The 22,148-nt window shown below is 35.9% G+C and overlaps 1 protein-coding gene across 6 annotated transcripts in view; it reads left to right on the top strand.

Annotated features, from left to right (window-relative positions):
• The window catches only part of LOC131060891 (cell cycle checkpoint protein RAD17), a 206,462-nt gene that overhangs the window by 68,655 nt on the left and 115,659 nt on the right, over positions 1–22,148 (top strand). For 4 of the 6 annotated variants that reach the window (XM_059221311.1, XM_057994325.2, XM_059221314.1 and 1 more), the window contains 3 exons: positions 9,147–9,253; positions 9,821–9,868; positions 17,419–17,475. In XM_059221311.1, coding sequence (XP_059077294.1) covers positions 9,147–9,253; positions 9,821–9,868; positions 17,419–17,475 — 212 coding nt within the window. The remainder of the gene's footprint in view (positions 1–9,146; positions 9,254–9,820; positions 9,869–17,418; positions 17,476–22,148) is intronic. The other 2 variants (XM_059221313.1, XM_059221315.1) reach the window with 1 other exon arrangement.

Below are 22,148 nucleotides of genomic sequence, written 5' to 3' on the forward strand. Positions count from 1 at the left end.
GAAAAAAAATGCAAGGAAGGAGAAAAGAAAAGTCAGTGTGAACAAAGAAGAGTGTGGAAGAATTGCAGAAAAACAAAGGCTAAAACCAAGCTTGATAGCTCCTTGTGTGAATGAATTAAAATAGGGCAATGTTGCTATTAGAGGAGAGAAAATAGATTCAGATCTGTTACACAAAGATGAGAAGGGAATAAACGTGGGATTTTAAAGTCAGGAACTGGAAAGGATATGGATTCTGCGCAGCAATAAAAGGAGTCAATGCAAATAGAAACAATTGTATGCAAAGGAAAATTGTGCAATTAGTTGGGGAGCAGAACTTATATAGGTAGGTTGAAGCTGCTTATAGAATGACCTTTGGAAATTGATATTGTTCATAGAGATTGTAATAAAAACTTGGCATATTCAATTAAAGCTGTAGAATCATCTTGTGATTGGACTTTGTATTTTGTGTGTTTCATTCAACCAAAATCCAATCACAAGATGAAGATTCTACAGCTTTAATTGAATATACCAAATTTTTATTTCAATCTCTATGAACAATATCAATTTCCAAAGGTCATTCTATAAGCAGCTTCAACCTACCTATATAAGTTCTGCTCAACTTGAATCATTGCAATACCACTCAGCTTGATAAGACTCAATTTGTTGTCTAGCATCATTTGGTTTCAAAGCAAGTTCGTTTGTGTTAAGAAGAAGACCTACATGAAGCCAATATGGCATATAGAGGGCAGGGTCTAAGAGGAAGAGGACTTAGAGGTGTGGAGCTTGAACTTGCAGAGGCAATTAGAGGTCTTATGGCACGAATGGACAAAATGGAGATGGCTTAGAGAAGAGGAGCCCATACAGAGATATCAGTGAAGATAAGGAAGAATAGGTTGTCGAGGGAGGAGAGCAAGTGAATCAGCCAGGGCTTGATCTAGGAGAGGAGAAGTTGATCAAGGCTATCACTAGGATAAGCTCTAAGCTTCGATTTGATCCTCCAAATTTCAAAAGTGGTTTAACTGCGAGAGAATTGTTAGATTGGATTAGTGAAATGGACAAATATTTTGAGTATGAAAACATAGAAGAAGATCAGAAGAGGATCATGTGCAAACAGATAGATAACAAAGAGGGAAGGATAAAATCAGATTGTTGGATCAAATGGCTAGAAAAATTAAATCAAAGCTTTTGCTAGTGAACTATCAAATCAGTTTGCTTAGAAAACTCCAAAATTAGAAGCAAAAAGAGAGCAATGTTTGAGGAGTATGTTGAGGAGTGTTACTAGTTAAGCTCAAGAGCGGGTTATGTAGAAGATGATACTGAACATGTTTCAAGATACTTAAATGGCCTGCGCATATCCATCCAAGATGAGATAAGTCTGATTAATATGCATAGTGTGGAAGAGGCATACCGAAATGCCTTGAAAGCAAAAGATAAACTCAATAGGAAGCGGAAAAATAACTCCCAGGGTAGAGGAAGATTTTTGCGTGGAAGAGGACGGCCAAACAGTGGTAGAGGCTTTGAAAGCAAGCAAGAGGAAGCAAGCACATCAAGTGCAAGCACATAGGAAGGGAAGAGGGGATTTCCCTAGAGGAAGAGGAGACTACTCTTGTGGAAGGGGGTCATTTGGAGAGGTAGAGGGAGAAGTTTCAATGGTTCATGTTTCCAATGCGGGGAAATGGGACATTGGATATTTGAATGCCCACAAATCTAGCTCGATGGAGGTAGATGAAAGGTGGCAAGAGTGCATGTAGCACAAGCTGAAAATGAAAAGGAGGCCACCAAGCATGGAGAAGACCTTGAAGATGGAGATCATTGATGTTGCGAAGAGTGTTGTTGAATCCGGAAAAGGATAAATTGGAGCCAACCTAAAGGCGAAATTTGTTTTAAACAAGGTGTAAGGTGAATTGAAAATTTTGCAAAGTCATTGTGGACAGCAGTAGCACTGATAATATTGTGGCTGACGGAATGGTGAGCAAGCTGAAAGTGAAAAGAATTAAGCATCCCAACCCATATAGAGTCTCATGGTTGCAAAAGGATCATCACTTGTTGGTGAATGAACAAAGTTTGGTGAGTTTTCAAATTGGAAACTACAAGGATGAAGTCATGTATGACGTAATGTGAATGGACGCTTGTCATATTCTCTTGGGCACACTGTGGCAATTTGATAAGAAGGCTGTTCATGATTGTAAAATGAATACATATGCAATCAAGAAAGATGGAAAAGAGTACATCTAGAATCCAATGAAGAATAGAGAAGAAGAGATTGAAAATAAACCAAAGGTATATTTGGTTTCCCAAAAGTAATTTTTGAGAGAATGCAAGGGGAAAGCATGTTTTGTCAGAATTCCCAAGTTTGCAGCAGTTGGGGCAGCAAAGAAAGAAGAAGAACTACCAAAGGAAATTCAAGAGAATTTGGAGGAGTATGCATAAATTTTGATGGAGTTGCCCGATGGATTGCCACCCATGAGGAGCATTAGCCATTGTATGGATTTGATTCCTGGTGCAAGTTTGCCAAACAAAGCACCATATAGAATGTCACCAAAAGAGAATGAAGAGATAAATTGGCGAGTGCAAGAGTTGCTTGATAAGGGGCCGATTAGTGAAAGTTTGAGTCCGTCTGTTGTTCCAGCGGTTTTGGCACCAAAGAAGGATGGGGATTGGTGAATGTGTATGGATTCGAGGGCAATAAAAAGATAACCATCAAGTATAGGTTTCCACTAACATGAATGGATGATATGATGGATTTTTTGAGTGGAGCCAAATACTTCACTAAGATTGATTTGAAGAGCAGTTATCGTCAAAACCAAAGATGGATTGTATGAATGGTTAGAGTCTTGAATTGGAAAGGATATGGATTTTGCATAGTGATAAAAGGAGTAAATGCGAATTGAAACAATTGTATGCTAAGGTAAATTGTGCAATTAGTTACAGAGCAGAAATAATACAGGGAGGTTGAAGCTGCTTATAGGATGACCTCTGAAAATCGATATTGTTCATAGAGATTGTAATAAAAATCAGGCATATTCAATAAAAGTTGCAGAACCTTCATCTTGTGATTGGATTTTGTTTTTTGTGTGTTAATTTTGTTTGATTTTCCGCAATACCACTAGCCTGATAAGGCTCAGCTTGTTGCCCTACATAAATTCTTTTTGATGTTCTCTTTGATATATGAAAGTTTAGATGATGATGAAGCAAAGATGAAAAACTCTTAATCGACAATAAATCCTTTGGCCAATGTTTTTTAAAAAATGGGGAAAAAATTGGCAGTAAATCAGCAAAATTATCGAACATTTGAAAATATATAATTTCTTAAAATATTCTTAAAAAACACACATATACACTAAGTTTATAGAACACAATAACATATTACTCTATTTTAAATTTTTTTAGTGTGCACTTTATATTGGTAGATAACTTTGATCTACTACATTTTTTAGCATATGCTTATGTCAAAAAAATAAGTGATACCAGCAGAAGAAAGGAAATGTGACTGCTACTACATTTTCATTGCCCCATTCCCTGTGAAAATTTTAAAAACCTGTTTTGTTGGTTTGCTTGCGCATTCAGGAAAAATGGAAGAAAATGCCCCTGTCGCCATCGGGAATTCGGAACCACTACCCGTGTAGCGCGTTTAGGAAAAATAGAAAATGCAGCCGTCGAAAAATGCTCCCATGTTTAGAAAAAAACAAAAGGGTATCTTATATTTCCCGTGCTTTTTTAGGGTTGCGCCAGAAAAAGGCGTATCACTTTTTTAAACACGATTTTTAAATTTTAATTCGCAATTTTTTACCTCTGAAAGCCGCGTTTTTTAACAAAAAATCAACTGTGATTTTCCAGCCGATTAAATTGGTGCAACAAATACTCCGGATTAATTGCGATTTTAATGATTTTTTACTGATTTTTACATCTTTGAGATGAAGAATGAGGCAGCATAGTCCCTTTGCTATTGTTTTCTATGGGGTTTTTTGTATTTTTTTCTTCTTTGTAGTTTGGTTTAATATTTCCATCCTATCAGTTTGGGCACTTTTGTTTTATGCCCTTTAGGATTGGATTGTAGAAATACTATATATTATTATTGGAACACATATGAATGCAATTTTCTTATGCTTTTAATATAATGGGCATGATCCCAAATATTGTAGTTTACTGACAAAAAAAAGATCTTAAATACAAATAAAATTTATATATATCTGTATGTGTATATATTAAATAAAAAATAGTTCTTAACTAGACAAAACAACCCTTAACAATAAAATAGCTCTATGTTTTTTAATCTATCTATCAAAAATAGCCTTGATTTAAAATGAAAACGTCTAATTAATAAGAATGTTAATTTTACTGGTATTGTAGCATTAAAATGGAATTGAAACTTAAGTAGCATAGATATCATTTATATTGCTATCTAAAAGATGCCAAGATGTATAGTTTGAAGGTGCTTATCCATCCTTAATAACATAAGAGAGGTGCCTCAAGATTGATATCTCTCAATTACTTTTAGATGGATGTATGTAAGATATCTATGCTAGTTTTTACTCCTTAATATGATGGAGATATTATTGTCTTTCATGTTGTGGTTTTCACTTTTTATGCATATAACTAGTGTTGAAAAAATCACGAAAAACTTGCCAGAAGTGCAAGTACTTGTGCAGTTAATGGTTTGGTGAGTTACTCGCTCCTGCATCAAACCCAAAAATTGCAGCATTTTCTATAAAAAGAACATGTGACTTTTCCATTGTTCTCACTAAAAAGCTTGCTATTAAATTTTCACAAATGCAAAAAAGGTTGACTTTGTTTTCTTAGCTGCCATTTTGTCTAGTTTTTAGCGACACGAGTATGGTTTTTAGTGACATGATGGGGTTTACCTGAGATGCGACTGGGTTTTAACGGGTTTTTCTTTGTAGTTTGTACAACTTCAAATGTCATGGTTCACAAAATTTTGTAATAGCTTATGCTTCAAATTTTTTATAAATTTTTTTAAATGCCTTATTCTACTTATTCAATGAAATGTATATTCCTAGGAAACAATTATAATGTGAGCCATCTCTTACTGTATATTTATGTTTTAAGCATATTATTGAAAATCCTATTATTTTGTTTTAACCTAACTTTCCAGAGAATAATGACCAGAGACATGTCCTAGAGATCTTGGAGAATAATTAAAATTTTAAAGAAACTGGACATTTCCAGTAATCAAAATGCTCTCTTAAAGATCCCACCACCACCCAGTCAACATTGAAACTCATTAAGAACCAGTCCTAGATACCTCTTGTAAAATCACAGAGAAGACGATGTGATTGATCTCTTCCTTGTGTACAAGACATAAAGGATAACTCCCAGGACCACAAAATGCTTTCCTTTTAAGGTGTTCCCAAGTTAAGATCTTGGCATTGGAAACTATGAGAGATAAATATTAGCCTTGGGCCAAGCCTTAGATTTCCATATCTTCTGTCAAGGGAAGCACTCAGGAGAAGTTGCTTCAAAACTGACCAATTTCCAATATTTCTTTTTGAACATGTAAACCTCACTGATGTTCTGAAGCCAGCTGAACCTATCCTTAGACATACTGCAAGTAGGTAAAAATTTATGCACTACGGACGATAAATGTTCCAAGATATCTTTGGAGGTGAAAGAACTAGAACAACAACTTTCCAGGAATCCTGATGTTCTGTGTAATAATCTTTAAAAACTTTTGAACCTGGTTTTTCCTTGAGGATGGTAGCCATAGTTTGACAATTTGATCTGTTAACCTTCTGCCTTCACAAAATATAGTTTCTGTCACATCTGAATGTTTCAAAACCTCCACTTTTCTATGAGGCTTTTGCTATTTTTAATTCCTTCCCGTATAATTGGACCCTTTGAGAGGTTCGTGCATGAGAGAATGCATATAGAATGATTACCAGATAGGTATTTTTCTTTTAGGATGCTCCATGTGGCTGTTCACCAAAGCTTGATTGAAGAGACCAATATTTTTGAGGCCAAGCCCCCTTTTATGAACACTTAAACACATCTAATCACAAGAGATGAAGGGATACTTGAAATGATCCCCTGTTCCTTCCCATAGAAAGGATCCCTTGATTTTAATCATTTTGGAAATAATTTTTTTTGAGCTGACATTAGAGAACAGTAATATTTTGGGGTTGCTTGGAGCACAGATTTTAATAAACCAGCTGAGGACAACAAGAAGGGAGAGGGAGAAATCCTATATATGAATCTGGAAAGCACCCTTCTCCAAACGATAAGCATCTGCATAGGAAAGCTTGCGATATTTTGTACAGAAGCATGTTCATTGTAATGTCCCACCCCAGTTTGCCAATAAAATTTTCCCTTTCCACTGAGTTATTTTACCAAGCAGTTTGCATATATAAATGGAACAAGGAATTCTCTGCTGCAATAATTTCTCCAACTTCTCTTTTTGAGGCATTTTTGTCAAACACTTATCAAGCTTCCATAGGTGAATGATATTCTATTTGTTTCAGATTCAAGTTACAGTCCTGTAGCAGCATGCTCAGCCTGTAGGTGAACATCAGCCCATTAATATCTTTGTTCCTTAGCAAAGCGATGTCCTCAAGTGAAGAAAATGAGTCAAGATGTCACCATAAACATGCATTACCACACCCTCAGCACTCAGATCAGAAATTATCACAATTTCCAGCTTGTCAGACCCACTCCAAGGTCTGAAAACTGCTTAGAACTTCTGTAACAGAAAAGTATTGAAGAAAACAGTTAACTTATAATATCCATAAAACTCTGGTCACCATCACGCTAGCAACTTCTGCAATAACTGACTATCCAGAAATAGCTATGACACCCACTGATCATCCTGTGACTTGCTATAAATAGTAATTATGACCCAAACATCCAAGTGACATACTAAAAATAGTAAAAGTGTATCAAAGAGCCCTGAATGATCTCAGGAAGGCATACCACAAAGAAATTGAGAGATTGAGTTGAAGAATATTGAAATAAGCACCAAAAGGTCAGCCGAAGAGCTATAGAATACCCTCAGAAGGGTCCCCTAATGACCATGTTAGCCTACAGGGACCAGAGTCATAGGCTAACCTTTAGAAATAGCTGATGCCTAAAACGGGGACATTACATTCTTACAAATTCAAAAGATATGTAATAGTTCTGACTTCTTGAGTAGACAGAATAGCAAAGAGAAGAGTGTCATCAACAAATTGTTAATGGGAGAGAGCCTTTCTAAAGGTTGAAGCTTCAACCTTTTTAGAATGCTTCTATGATTAAGAGAAGAATGTTGTGACCCATGGTTTCATCCATTAGAATGAAAAGATAAGGTGAAAGAGAGCCTTCTTGTCAAAATCCTCTGATGGAGGGGAAGAAACCTTTTGCCGATCCATTGACAAAAACAAAAAATCCTGCTGACAAGTAGTAGTTCCTTTCCCAATTTCTGCATGTAAAACTAAAGACGAACTTCTCAAGCATCCTATTCAGAAAAGTCTAATCAACCTTGTCACAAGCCTTGCACTACATAGCTTAATAAACAATCCTTTCCATTTGCTGGAGTGAAGGGAATGTAGAAGCTAATGAGTCGTAACAATACCATCTGTTTTCTGGTTCCACATTCTTTAGATATCAAGTTAGGAAGAGTAAGTTGGATGCATAGGGTAGGAAGGAACATCTCATCCTTCGGATGTATGCCACTTTCAGAAAAGGAATTGCCATTCAGGGAGAAAAGAAAAGGTAGGCATCTTGTGCTATAAATGGAGGAACAGAGGGGATTATGACAATAATCTTAGGGCTATAGGATTAAAAATCACATGTTCTTTGGTCAGTCATCATATTACAAGTACTTGAAGCACCCCTTTGGTAGAAGGGGGCATTGACCTGTCAGTCTATTCCTCATTGACTGGGAGGTCTGAAGCCTCTCTCCCTTTGACACTGCAGTTGAATGTACCTTACACCAAGTTAGATGGGGCACATTTCCCATCTCTATTAACCTACTTTGCTTCGCAGTGCTTAACTTTAGATACATATTCAGCATTTGTTGTTCACACCAAAGTAGCTTCTACTTTATAAGCACCCAGAACCTCAATATATTAATGGATTTGCTTTCTTTACTATTGAAGATGCATAGGAGGTAACGTGTAATGTTGCAGTAGTGGAGGTAATGCATAATGTTTTACAGTTTTAGATCTTTGGAAGAATCTGTTTTCTTCTATAGGAAAACATTTAACCTTAAGCACTCATCATTTGAATATTATTTGAGTTGTGCAAGAAGCTATCACATGAAATGACAGCAGAAAAGAAGTATATGCTGTAGCCCCAAACAGCATTTATATTTGAAGTTCACCTTTTTAAGAGATATGGGAGGCATGAAGTAGGCTAATGACCACTGGCATTCCTTCAATGGCATCACTTAGAGGTCAAGATATAGGGAACACAGGGAATGTTCAGTTTTGTGGATGATGATGAACCTCAGAAACCAGGGCCCAAACTGTGTGCTAAATGAATTCTGGAAGACCCTGATATGCAGAACACATTGAAGAGAGAAATCTGGTGTTGTACTTTTCAATTTGACTCATTTTCAAATTAGCGAATGATTAATACATAGAGCAGATAGAGGAGCAAATTTTCGAAAGTACTTACTATTCCTTAAGTGGTCGACCTCTATTTCCCCACTGAATATTGAATAGCATAACACTATATAAATAAAGGATTTTTGACTTCATAAATAACAATTAAAGTAAAGGTCTCTAATTTTCTAGTTCTTATGGCATGATATTTCTGTAACTAAAGTATTTATGACTTACATTTATATTTATAACCATTAACCATTATAGTATTATTTTCTAACATGAGCAGGCAATAACAAACCTGGTGAATTGTTCATTTTATATACTTTCTTATTTCATATATGTAATTTGTATTGTGAGATCCAAATATGACACTTAAAAATCCGTGAACACATTTTTGTGGCTTTTAAAAACATGCTATATGCCAATGCTAATCTTGGAATTGTAGGTTAGCTTCAATATTTTCTGTGTTTTCCGTAGTAGTTCTTTAGCACCTATACTCATTTACAATTTATATGTTGAGTGTAAAATAAATAGAAAAGAATGCAGCTTAATATTATTTATTGTGAAAAAATGGTGTCTCATCATTTGATACTATAGTTATTTTGTTCATTTGGGGATGTTGTTTTGTAGAAGACAGAAATCAAAGACCACCATCTGCTCAGAAAGCTGAAACAGTTTTATGGGCTGACAAATATAAACCAAAAACACTGATGGACCTTGCTGTCAATAAGAAAAAGGTCAAGACTTCTTACAGTTTATCTTCCAAGCTACTTATTCTTTCTGTTTTTTGTTTTGATAATTTGCGTTCATCTTGTGCTGTTTATGGAAGTGATCATCAGATAGGGTAATTTTTTTTGGGCAGCCAGTGTGCTGTATATTAACAGTTTCTTTTTTTTTTCTTTTAATTTTAATAGGTAATTTGATACCACAATGCCTGGAATGCAGTGTTTCTCTAATCTGTTTATTTGATTGGTAAATAATATGAATTTTTCCTATATCAAATATTTTGTTACCTGGGGTTGAATGTTTTGGAGTGAGTTTATTGTGATCTGTCAATGGTATTATCTTGACAAATTTTCTTCTTGCTTTAATTTTAGCTGGTTCATAACCAAATATTGCTATGTGCTTAACCTTTTTTATGATTAAGATGTTAAAGTAGGTTGTAGCTGGAAACTAACTTCTTAGGTTCTCATTTTAGCGTTTAAGCCGGGTTCCATTGATGTTTTCCATGGTGTTGGTGTTATAGTACAATCTGAAATGATTGTGAGATTGACACTTGTGCATTTTTATTGCTATGTTGACAGGTAGCTGAAATAAAAGCTTGGATAGAAGAGCAGCTGAACAGTTCAATGGTAGTGATCATTTTAGTCATTTTTCAGTCAGAAAATTGTATATAGATATCTATAGATGAAAATGTGTAAAGGATTAAAGAATGTTCAGACCTTTTGATGGCTGTTAACTTAGAAGGACATGCCTAGAACTGACATCACAAACATTAGTTCCTAGGTGCCTAGAAATGTTAATATATCCCATGGGAAATTTATTTTATGGCATGGTTCCTTATTATTGAATTGTGCAACTGTAGGATGTAGTTTTTTTGCAAGTTATTAATTTCTTATACTATTCAATGCTGATGAGGATGGTAGTTAAGTGCCTAAATGTGAACCTAAGCAACTAGACTAAATATTGGTATAATATAAATATTGAATTTTCTTTGTTGGATTTAACTAAATCACTTTCAGAATAATACTTTCATCGAATGCAAGTGCACCACAGGGACATGCCCCTAGGCTTGGCTTGATGTCCAGGATGCTTTAAGGAGGCTGTGTAAGGGACAAAACCATAGTTTGAAAATCTGAGGAGTACTTGCCTAACTCATGAGTACATGCAGGCTGATCCTGCTTGGTGAGTAACCTGCCAAATAACCTTTTGCTTTGTTTTTGACAAGTACTTGGCAAAAAATTGCAAAAATACATCGATAAAACTTCTGAGTTTAAATAACAAACTTATCTTTTGACACAATAGATCATTCTGCCCCCTCAAAAAACCTAATTTTCTTAATTTTTCACCTAGCATAATACCATAAAACCGTAATGATTAACCACATAATACAATATATCAACCACAACCCCTCTACCAGCAGAAAACAGAAAATGAAGAATATACCAAGCTTCCATACAAAGTTGAGACAGTCCCCAGTGGGCCACCCAGAGCTTGGCAGGGCATCTTTCCAATGGTCTTATGTCTTCTTGTAATTGCCTCTGCTGGAGATGCCCACTGCCTTTTGTTGATTCTAAACCATCAAATTTAATTCATTTAATTACCTTTGCTTGGTTGACCAAGTGTACCAGCTTGTCATATCCTATCAATGGCAGTGTATAACCACTTGAGACACCTGTAGCAAGCCTTTGTGCCGGGACACCATAAAGCTTTTAATGACCATACACATCCTAGCAAAAATCAGTTAGGGTATGCACATTTTTTGCAATGACTCATCCATAATACTCCAAAAATATCAACTAATTTTTTTTCTCTCTTACTATTCCTTAAGTTATTAACTAAGTTGCCGGTTCGGGTTCGGGTTCGGGTTCGAAGAACCCGGTACGCCGGTATGGCAAAATTTTGAAAAGGGGTTTGGGTTCGTTAGTACAAAAACATGTAAATTTTATATATATATATATATTTTGATATTTGTGAAGCCTATAAGCATGAATTAAAATATGCATGTCACATAGCATCATATGAACAACAAAACAAACATAAACTTGTAATCATAGCATCATGATCATACCATAATTGATAATAGCATCATATACATCAAGTTTAATATCAAAATGACAAAATATTCAAGTATCATTGTTTCAACTTTCAACAATATAAACTTAAAGTTTAATCATCAAATGGATCATCTAATTCTTCATCCTCCTCCTCCTCCTCCTCCTCCTCGTTGACATTGACATTACATGAGCCAATGCCACTTGCACTTGCACTATAAGTTGGCTCAATTTCCGAGTCATCAAGTGTCAATGCAAGAAGCTGAGAAGCAGGAGCATCCAAATCAGTATGCTCTGGCTCTATATCCCACATCTTTGTTTCCCCTTGTGTGTAGTCATGTTGTTTGTGTGAAAGAAGACGTAGGTTGGAATGCACATATACTAAATTCTCTGCTCTTTTTGATAGCAGCCTATTGCGCTTTACTGAGTGGATGAAAGAGTATGTGCTCCAATTTCTTTCTGAAGCAGATGAACTAGCAACCTATGAAGACAAAGTAAACAATTAAAGTTATACATTAATAAAAATAAAATTACTAGCAACCTATGAAGACAAAGTAAACTATAAATAAACTAAAACTTGTAAATTTAAAATTTTAATTAATTAAACTTACTTGTGATAAAACTTTTATAGCGAGGGGTTGTAGGTGTTGGAAGCATGTGCCATGGAAGTACCACCAGCTATGAGCATCTTTCTTGGATCTATGACGAAGTGCATCAACACTTAGACCATTCCCATTTGCGAATTCTATGAACTCATTTGTAACAACATCTCGCAAATCATCATCGGGATATAGTCTAAGAAATGCTGCCTTATACCCATCAGATACTTCTAGATCTCTCCATGGTGGAATCCTTCCTGGTTTATCAAGAAACTGATTGCTATAGTACTTAGGTGTCAAGGCATAGGCAAGAAGGTGCAAAGGAGTGGTCATCTTATTCCACCTCTCTACAATAATTAATTCCAGTTCTTTGAAGAATTTCTCCTGAGGATCATTCTCTTTTTCATTTATAGTGAACTTTATTTTTTCAAGCATTGAATCAATGCCATCATAAATCTCACCTATGCAAGGCCTATCCATGTCTGTATAGTGAATCATGCTCATGATGGGCTCAGTGATACTTAGGAGATATGTAACAAGATCCCACCATTTCTCATTCAATATTCTATCCCTAATTTTTTCTGCCCTCTCAGTGCTACTTTGCTTCCATACAGTCCAATTGGTGTTGATCACCATATTGCATAGTGCCACTCTAACTTTCACAAGTCGTCTTAAGACGATTGTGTTTGATACAAAACGGGTCTCAGCAACCTATAACACAAATTAATGCCAAATGATTAAAAAATAAAGCCAAACTTTAAAGAAGAATACACAATATAGCTTACACAATGATATTATTGACATTGAAAATTCAAAAAAATCAGAAAATGTAAAATTAAATTACTATTTCACTTACCTTCAATAGCTCCAAATTCGAATAGGTTCTAAAAATCCCTTGAGATATGTGGTGGTTTGTGATGAACATCTGGATGTCCTCAGCCTCTGCATACACATCTCTGATCCATTTTATTTTTTGCCCAATCCTTTGTAGCATAAGATTGAGTGAATGTACTGCACAAGGTGTCCAAAAGATGTGATCATAGCGTTGCTCAACCAACAAACCAGCAGCTCTACAATTTTTTGCATTGTCCGTTATGACTTGGACAACATTGTGGGGTCCCACAGACTCAATGGCAGAGATGAGAATTTCTGCAATAAATTCGCCATCTTTTATTTGGCCCTCACAATCCACAGCTCTCAAAAACATTGCCCCTTTAGGGGACACTGCTATGACATTGATCAAGGGACGGTTTTTAGCATCTTTCCACCCATCTGAAACAATTGTTACACCTGTCTCAACCCATGAATCCCCTATGGGTTTCAATGCATCTTCAACCCTCTTCACCTCTTTCTCCAATAATGTTCCACGTACCTTCTCATAACCGGGGCCCTTATACCCTCTTGGTGCCTCATTAACACTTTTTATCATTTGCTTCCAATATGGGGAGCGAACAACATTGAATGACAACCCATTTGCATAAATGCACCTTACTATATCTTGATCAGCATTGTCTCTACTCTCATTTTGGAATGCGGTTTCTAAAGGCCCCTTTGTTCTTTTACGTGTCAAGGGTGGTTCACTTTGAGGTTCATTTGTGGCAAAGAAGGGGTGGTCTTCTACTACAATACTGGGATTAGAAGGGCCTTGCATTCCCCTTGTTTTCTTTGATGCGGTTTGGTTCAGTCTACGGGCTTCCCTCTCTTCTGCCGCCTCATGCTCCCTAATATATTTCATCACTATCTCATCTGGTATAGGTTTACCATTTTTTCCAGGGCATTTTTTGATGCCTCTTCCTTTTATTCCACACAAATGGCCTACCACTCGATAATATGAACTATTACGTTCAATATCACATCCATGGCATTTCCAACGGAATCCCCCACCTCCCGGAAGTTGTTTTATAATGTCCACATATTTCCATAAGGGAGAATTTGGATCATTTCTTTGTTTTGCAATTATTTGTGCATTGCCAATGGAGGAAGATGTAGATGCCATTCTAGTTCCTATGGCAAGAAATAAAATAAACATATTCAAAAACAAAAACTAAATAATGAAAAAAAATTCAAGTTTCATGTTTGACAATTTTTGAAACAAAAATAGTTGGAAAAAAATGTTTAAAAACCTACCTCTTGCAGCCAATGGAAGCTTGAAAATGTATGGAAATGATGCTGCAACACTTGTTGAAGCTTCTAAAATCAGTCTTCAACTCCTCCTCTTTGATCTTGGAAGCCAAATTTTGTTCAACCTTTCTTCAACCTGCTCTCATAAAAAATTTGTTTGCAACACAAATGAGGTGAAATGTGTCAATAAAATGTTTTAGAAGTGTTTTTTAGGTTATAATTTTCACTTTTTAAAAGGCGGAATTGAAAAAAAATAAAATTGCTTTGTTTTTTAACTTTATGGGCCGCCCAGTCGCCCGGGTTTGACTGGGTCCGCCCGGGTTCGACTGGGTTCGACCAGGGTCTAACCCACCCTGGGTTTTTCGAACCTTGGTCGAACCCAGGTCAAACCGAACCCGGTCGAACCCGGACCCGTACCAGGGCATCCCAGGGGCGAACCCAGTAACTTAGGTTATTAAGTGTCATTCGTGTGTATACTCAGGCATTCATCTATCCATTAAACAGGATAGGTATCTATCCCTCAAGAGGGGTAGGCATCCATCTATCAAACAAGATGGACATCCATTTGTCATGCTTTGATTTCTGCTTTCTCTCGACCATTCTTCTTCTAGCAACATTTGATAGATATTTTGCATTCAAAAAACGATATATTCACTTCCTAATTGTTCTTCCTATTTATCTCTTTTCATCCTAAAGTTACGCCATGAACAAGGTAAGGGCAGTTTACTTGACTATTTGGGGTGGCATATGTTGAGCACACGGTTATATTGAGAGGGGGGGTGAATCAGTATAATGATAAACTTTTACTTTTTCAACTTAATATCATAAACATTTTCATTGTATATTATCATTCACATAATATCTAAATATCATGCATTACAAATAGAACACAAGATATATGTGGAAACCCTTATGAGAGAAAACCACGACAAATTAATGCTTTTATGTAAATTCTTCTTTTACAAAGTTTGTAGGCACCAACCCCTCATTCAATTCGTGGGAACTTTTCCCACTAGAGGCACCAACCCTTCATTCAAATTGTCTTCACAAGTGCTATATGTCTCTTGTACAAATCTGCTATGATCTTTTCACAAATCTTTGTATATCCTTGATACTAAATCTGCATATATTCTCCTTCTAATTCTTCATTCTTTTTGCACATGTTCCTTATTAACAAATCTGCCATAAACATTTCCATAAATCTGCTTGATGTTTCCTTCAAGACTCACCCTTCAACTTGGCACATTCTCTTTTTCAAATCTGCATACATTAAATTCATATATCTGCTCTTCTAGAACTGATTATTCATGTTTTCGATTACCTCATATGTCTTCATGGACTATGTCTATATGATGAACATACATTTCTCCTCTCTTGAAATCCTTCTCATTAAATCTTCATTTTTCTTCAGATCTGCTTGTCTATTTTATTTGTCTTGAATGCTTGCACATTCACACAATTACACTTCACATCATACCTTTTCAAATGATTTTCATATATCATTTATAGCCTCCCCAAGAGGGGGGTTATCCTTAGGACCATCACTCTTCATAACAAATAGACACATTCCAAAACACGTTGCATCTATTCAATAGATATAACTAATGTTTGTTCATGTTAATTATTGAACATTCATATAACCTTTTCCTTTGCAAGTGCTGTGATCACAACCTTTTATTAATAATCACTGTCTCTTCATGATCGCACTTCTTCCTTGCGATCAATGAGACTTTACTTCAAACAAATTGCACCTTTTGAAAGGTCAGCATATTCATTTGTTTCCCATCTTTTGACAAATATTGATCACTGTTTTTTAATGCTGTGTATACTATAATAAATTGTGGTTTATTCTAACAACAGACTGTTGCATTCCCTTGAGCACTGACTTCATAAATACAAATATAACCGATATCCGTGTAATTGCTGCACATTATAATCACTGTCTTGAATTAATGGTTGCTTTGACATATTATGTTTCTTATTAACTGTTGTTTGCTACCGTTATCTCTCATAGAGAGTCGACCTTCTTCAAGATACTTGATCGGTCTCTTTTATATTGAATTGCTGCTCATTAAAGAAGTAAATAACAATCAATTATTATTTCAAAAGCCCATCTGAAGAAAATAGATGACTTTGGATTCTAATGTGCACATTAAAGGCGTTGGCTCTCCCTACTGTCTATGGGTACTTTTTCAACCAAGAAGAGGAGGGGCAGAAAGACAGAAGCTGAGCGTACTATTTTAGAAGCCCAAGAGTCCAATGGTTTGTTGTCTAAATGGACTATGAAAGCTCTCCTTTCTAGGAGGAGGAGGCTGGGGTAGACCTTTTCTTGATTTGTTTCCTTTGGTGATTTATTTCTGAATCTTCTTGTAGGATGGCTGGTCTTTTGCTTCTATGGTACTCTCTCATTAGTTCTCTGCAGCAATATACCTTATCTTGATTCCCCCCAGGTTGCAATAATTTGTCTTTTCTTGGTTTACCCTGGTTATGTGCTGGGGCCTTAATATTGTAATGATGATGTTTCTTCTCTCTTTTATTCAAGGCTAAGGGCCCCAAATGATATCCTTGGTATAGTTATAAAAAAAAAACAGAATCGATATAAAAATTCAAATAAACATAAAATTAAAGAGAATAAGTATTGATAAAATTTTACTTTAGTCAATACATAGTCATTAGTTTTTGGCGAAGTTTAACTTTTACAACTCATTGCGGAGATTGAAGCAATTTATGGTGATGGTTTTGAATTTCAGTATTAATATTGTCAATTAATACTTTGTGATATCAATTGTCATCTTAATCAATAATCACTATTTTTCCAACAGAGTGAAAGCTTTGTCTCTAGTCAGTTCATTAATATTATAATTTTTTTGAGAAAAAATAAATAGACCATGAAATGCTGTTTGCAAGGCATGTGGCAATTTTAATTTTTTTGGCATGGCCTAGGTTTTTCTGTGGAAACATCTTGAGTTTGTATTGAATAAATGTATTGTAAGTTTTGAAGTTTTATATGCAATAGATGATATGAAGATATTCATACACCTAATTACATTTATTTAAGTGATGGTACTGTATATGTGGTTGACCGTTGATGATAATTGTTTGACATAAAATAAGAATATCTAATGTTCCTTATATTTTCAGATAGAGGCTGAAGTAAAATATGAGACAATTCTTGATAAATGTTATAAGATTGGGGAAGTATTGTAGCTGTCATCTTTGTAAATGAGATTGTTTCAAACTGTCAAGTGGATTTTGTACTGAAAGCCCTATATTAAATACACTATCCTTATACTTGCTCTTATTCTTGCTTTTGAGACTTAAGAAGCTAGTTTTTTCATTTTATTGTTTCTTGTAGCTCTCTTATTGGATGACATTAGCACTGATAGTTTTTGATGTTTTAATGCTCAGGAACCTTCTGGACATCATGTTCTTTTGCTTACAGGACCAACAGGAGTTGGGAAAACTGTATGTATTGCTCTTTGAAATTAAAGTGTGTATAATTTGGATTGACAGTAGTTCAGTAGTTTTTCTCTCAGATTGGTGGTTTTAATCACTAATTTATATAATTTATTTTGCAAGGATTATACAAGGAAAGAGCTTGAAGATTTGAAGGTGGCATGGGTGCCATCCTTTTGGTTAGCTTGTTATCCTTGATAATTTTAAATTTATCTATATCAACACAAATTCGAACATTTCCCATTAAGTCATCAATGGACTTAATCCTCTAGGATCACCTGCAAAACCAGAATGATGCCTTCCACAAAAGGGCAGCAAGAGCAAAATGATGCCTGATTATAAGCACAATGGATTAGATTGATACTTGATACTATATCACAAAATTCACATGTGATGCCTTGCTTATATAGGCAAGGTTGATATGTAGAATTAGACAAGATTGTGACATGTCTGTCAATCCTATAAAAAGAGACAACTAACTTGATAATTATTAAATGACCCAAGTCTCAAGAATTAAATGTCAATAAGACCTAAGTAAACTTAACATGTGAGTAGTAGACAAATGCATATGATGTAAGATTATTATTATGATTATGGGTCGTGACTACTAGGCCATGTTAGGTACCCATTTACAAATGATCTGTCACAAACAAAAGGAAAAAATCCAGTGGGATAAATCTCCTCTCCAAAAGAGAGAAAAGATGCAAACATAAACAAGTGATGAAAAAGTGATGATGGAGGATTCAATGGTACCCCACAGGGGTACAACCATAAAAAATACACAATGGATTATCCCTCCATATGAAGGAAAGAGAGAGACTATGTAGGTCCCCCACAATGTTTAATATCTTGCAGAAATGGTAATTGCTTGAAGACAAAACATGATCCAATGCCTACAAACAACATATCTCCCCATGGGAAGAAGATAAATCAAGTACAATGCAAGAATACTTCCCATTCTAGATAGGAATTGGTAGGAAGTAGAATCCATATGTATGAAGATTGTGTCTCTAAAATCTGCTCATGTGTTGCCAAGTCTTTGGTAGATGATGCCACAATCAAATCAAGTATATGCAAAATCTAGGTGACAAACTAGGATCAAGTGCAAACTATTGTTGAGCAATATCTAAAGACAAAGATGATGTGAGAACAATTTTGTCATGATTTTCATCAAATAGGAGAGATAAACCCTCAAATTGGTCCTCCAAATCTCAAATGTGAGACTCTACAAACAAGTTTGAAACACTTGTCAAGTAATCATACCACAAATATATATTTGAAAGACAACGATTTACCTGCTGCAAAGAAACACTAGATGCACTCAATGAATCAACAACAAAAGACTGATGTGTGATATCAATTGGAGAAGTGGGAACTATAGGAGAGGTCTCTTGATCATCAAGACACTCAAATTTTGCATCATATTTGAGCTCCTCTAAGGTATCATCATCAAAGGGTAGACTCTCAACATCATCAATTGGAATAAGGCAATTTGAACAAGATCATTTGGGAATGAAGGATTATGTGGATCTCCATAGATCTCCAGAATCTTGGTCCAAATTGTGCATGGGCTACTTGTTGATGTGTGGTTTGTGACACTCTCCAACACAAAATAAAATACTAAGTATTCTATCCTCTCTTGAATTAGGAAACCTCAAATGCTAAACAACGTGATCAATTAAGGTAACCCCAAGGTTCCTACTGTCAGGTCTTGACGTTGCAATGGATGGACTTAGTGAAATGATGTGATTTGCTGTTCTCACAAAGGTGTTGTGACCATTTCACACATCACCCCATTGCGAATGGGGACCCCTGCTTTTTGCTTTTTAGGGTTTGTTTTCTAGGTCTTTTAGGGTTTTGTCTGTTAGCCTTTGCATTTTGAGTGTCGCCAAGGGGATCACCTGGATAGCAGGTTCTGCTTGAGTTAGGTCAAGTTGGTGAGAAATTTGGCAAAGTCTGAAAAGTCCTGATCTTGAAATTTGGCTAAGTCTGGAAAGTCCTGATCCTGAAATTTGGCTAAGTCTGGAATGTCCTGATCCTGAAATTTGACTAAGTCTGGAAACTAAAAAACCTCCAAAAACTAGATTTTGCAATATAACTCCTGGAGGTCTGAAACCACTCTCAAACATCCTGAAAGTATATATGGAATATAACTTAAAGTATAAGACTTATACTTAAATGTTATATTCCATAAAATTATCCTGACGGAGAGTTCAAAAAGTCAAATTTCGCTCCTGACCCTTCCTGAAGGTCCAAAGCGAATTTCGCTCCTGACCCTCAGAGGAGGTCCAAAGCGAATCTCGCTCCTGACCCTCAGAGAGGGCCTAGGGCGAAAAATCTTATTGGAGTCTTTCCTGGCTTTGTTTGGTCGAATTGAGATATCAAAGGCATGGTGGAGGATGAAATGAGCGTGATAAAGTATCCAGACTTGATTGAAGATGATGAATTGAAGGAGTTTTACCCAGGAAAGGTAAAATTGCTCTTGACCCTGAGAGAGGGTCCAGAGCGAAATTCTTTATATGAACATTTTTGGACCTTTCTTGGACATGAATTTTTATTCATAGCATGAAACAAGATGAAATCTTCCTTAGCAAAGAAATTTTGAGATGAAAAGTGAAGCATTTTGGTCTAGGTAGCAAAAATCGCTCCTGACCCTCAGAGAGGGTCCAGAGCGAGATTTTCAAAGATGCACTATTCTTGCAAGATCAAAGTGATTTTTATGATTGGAAGGGATGAAGGGAAGCATGTTTTATCCGTTGAATATAATTTGGATGATCAACAAAAGAGGCAATCAGGCCAAAATTGGAAAATCGCTCCTGACCCTCAGAGAGGGCCCAAGGCGAAAAACCTAATATATGACCTTTTCATCCAAGTTTGAGAAAAGCCAAGGCTAGGCATGGGTTTGAAATGATGTTTAAATTGCCTTGAAGTGAAAAGAGATTGTTGAGAGTCAGGATTTTGAAGGCAATTACAAAAATCGCTCCTGACCCTCAGAGAGTGCCCAGAGCGAAAATGTTGGAAATCCTCATTTTTCCTTACAACAACGAAGCAAATTTGGATGGAGTGGATAAAGGAAGGATGTTGCTTAGTGATGAATGAAGTTTCAATGAAAAATGATAAAGAATCAAGCCCAGTTTGCAAAAATCGCTCCTGACCCTCAAAGAGGGTCTAGGGCGAAAAACCTCAAAATCACACCTTTTCTCCAAAATTTGATAAAGCTAAGTTTGCAAGTCAGTGAGAAGGCCTAGTTGAAATGTCTTGGAGAGGTTTTGGACATTGAAAAATGCTAATCTTGAGCAAAAAATGGAAAATCGCTCTTGACCCTTGTTGAGGGTCCAGGGCGAAATTGCCTTTAAGGACATTTTTTCCCCCAAAATTGTTGACGAATTGACTTGGTAGTGCAAGGAAATGGATTCTGGGAGTGATATTGAAGGGTCAACAATCAAGTTTGAGGTGGATTCCAGCTAGAAAATGAAAAATCGCTCCTGACCCTTGTTGAGGGTCCAGGGCGAAATTGACATTTCCACCTATTTTTCCTCACGCAAAATGTCAAATTTGAAGTGCAACACATTAACTGGATATCAATTTACCCTCCAGGAGATTTTCAAGTCAAGATGCGAAGTATTCAAGGCTAAAATTAGAAAATCACTCCTGACCCTCAGAGAGGGTCTAGGGCGAAATCATCATGGAGTTTAATCAAGCCTTGTTTTAAAAATTAATATTCTCCAATTTGCATTTGATCACCAAAATTGCTAATTTTGAGGTATTTGGAAAATTAAAATTAAATTAGCATTAAATTAAAAAAAAACATTTTGGCGTTTAATAAATTAATTTTAGGCCTTGAGAAAATCGAAATTTTACTTTGGAGGCATTTAAAATTAATTTTTTATTAAATTAAATGGATTGGTGAGCGCTCAAGGCATTATTTTGCTTTATTATACAAGTCGGCCCCTTTCTTTTTGTAATTTTATTTTATTTTTTACCTCCTTTTTGCCAAGTCGGCCTAGAGGAAGCAAAGGGGTGAGCGCTCTATATATTGGAGGAGTTTTTTTTCACATTTCAAATCATTCAATCATTTCTTTAAGTGCGAAATTGGAGAGCTAATTGGAGGAGCGAAATCTGGCTTGCTTGGAGCGAATTTCTTTCAAGTGTTGAAGGTTAGAAGGAAGTGGAGTTTATTCTTTTCCAAGCTAGAGGAGGCGCAATTCATCCTAGAGAAGGCTTTGATCTACACTTTGCCTAGCAAAATCTATTTTTACATCATTTCTTAGAGTTTAATACTCAAGAGGAGGTATGGCGAAATCATCTTAACACCCTTGTTCAAGGTTTGATTTTTTAGACATTTTTTTAGAAAAGTCTAAGTATTGCATGGTTAATTAGGAAATGATAACTCTAGATTTATCATGAGGTTTCCTAATTAAAATCTTAAATCTTCCTTTTAAGTCTACACTTCAAGATATAATACTAATTGTGAAATGTTGTGTAGGTGTCAAGATGGCGACTCCAAAGGCAGGAGCATCTACTAGTCGCCCGACTCTCACCAAAGAAGATCAAGCAAGGACAAGGGAGACCTCCTCCAGTCTAGCATCGACAAGGACGACCTTCTTCGGTCAATCATCATCAGGAATGGCCTCTTCCAATCCAGCATTCCAAGGCAAGATACATCATCATCCTGCACATCA

This window comes from Cryptomeria japonica, chromosome 5 (assembly GCF_030272615.1).
Source record: "Cryptomeria japonica chromosome 5, Sugi_1.0, whole genome shotgun sequence".
Taxonomy (NCBI): domain Eukaryota; kingdom Viridiplantae; phylum Streptophyta; class Pinopsida; order Cupressales; family Cupressaceae; genus Cryptomeria; species Cryptomeria japonica.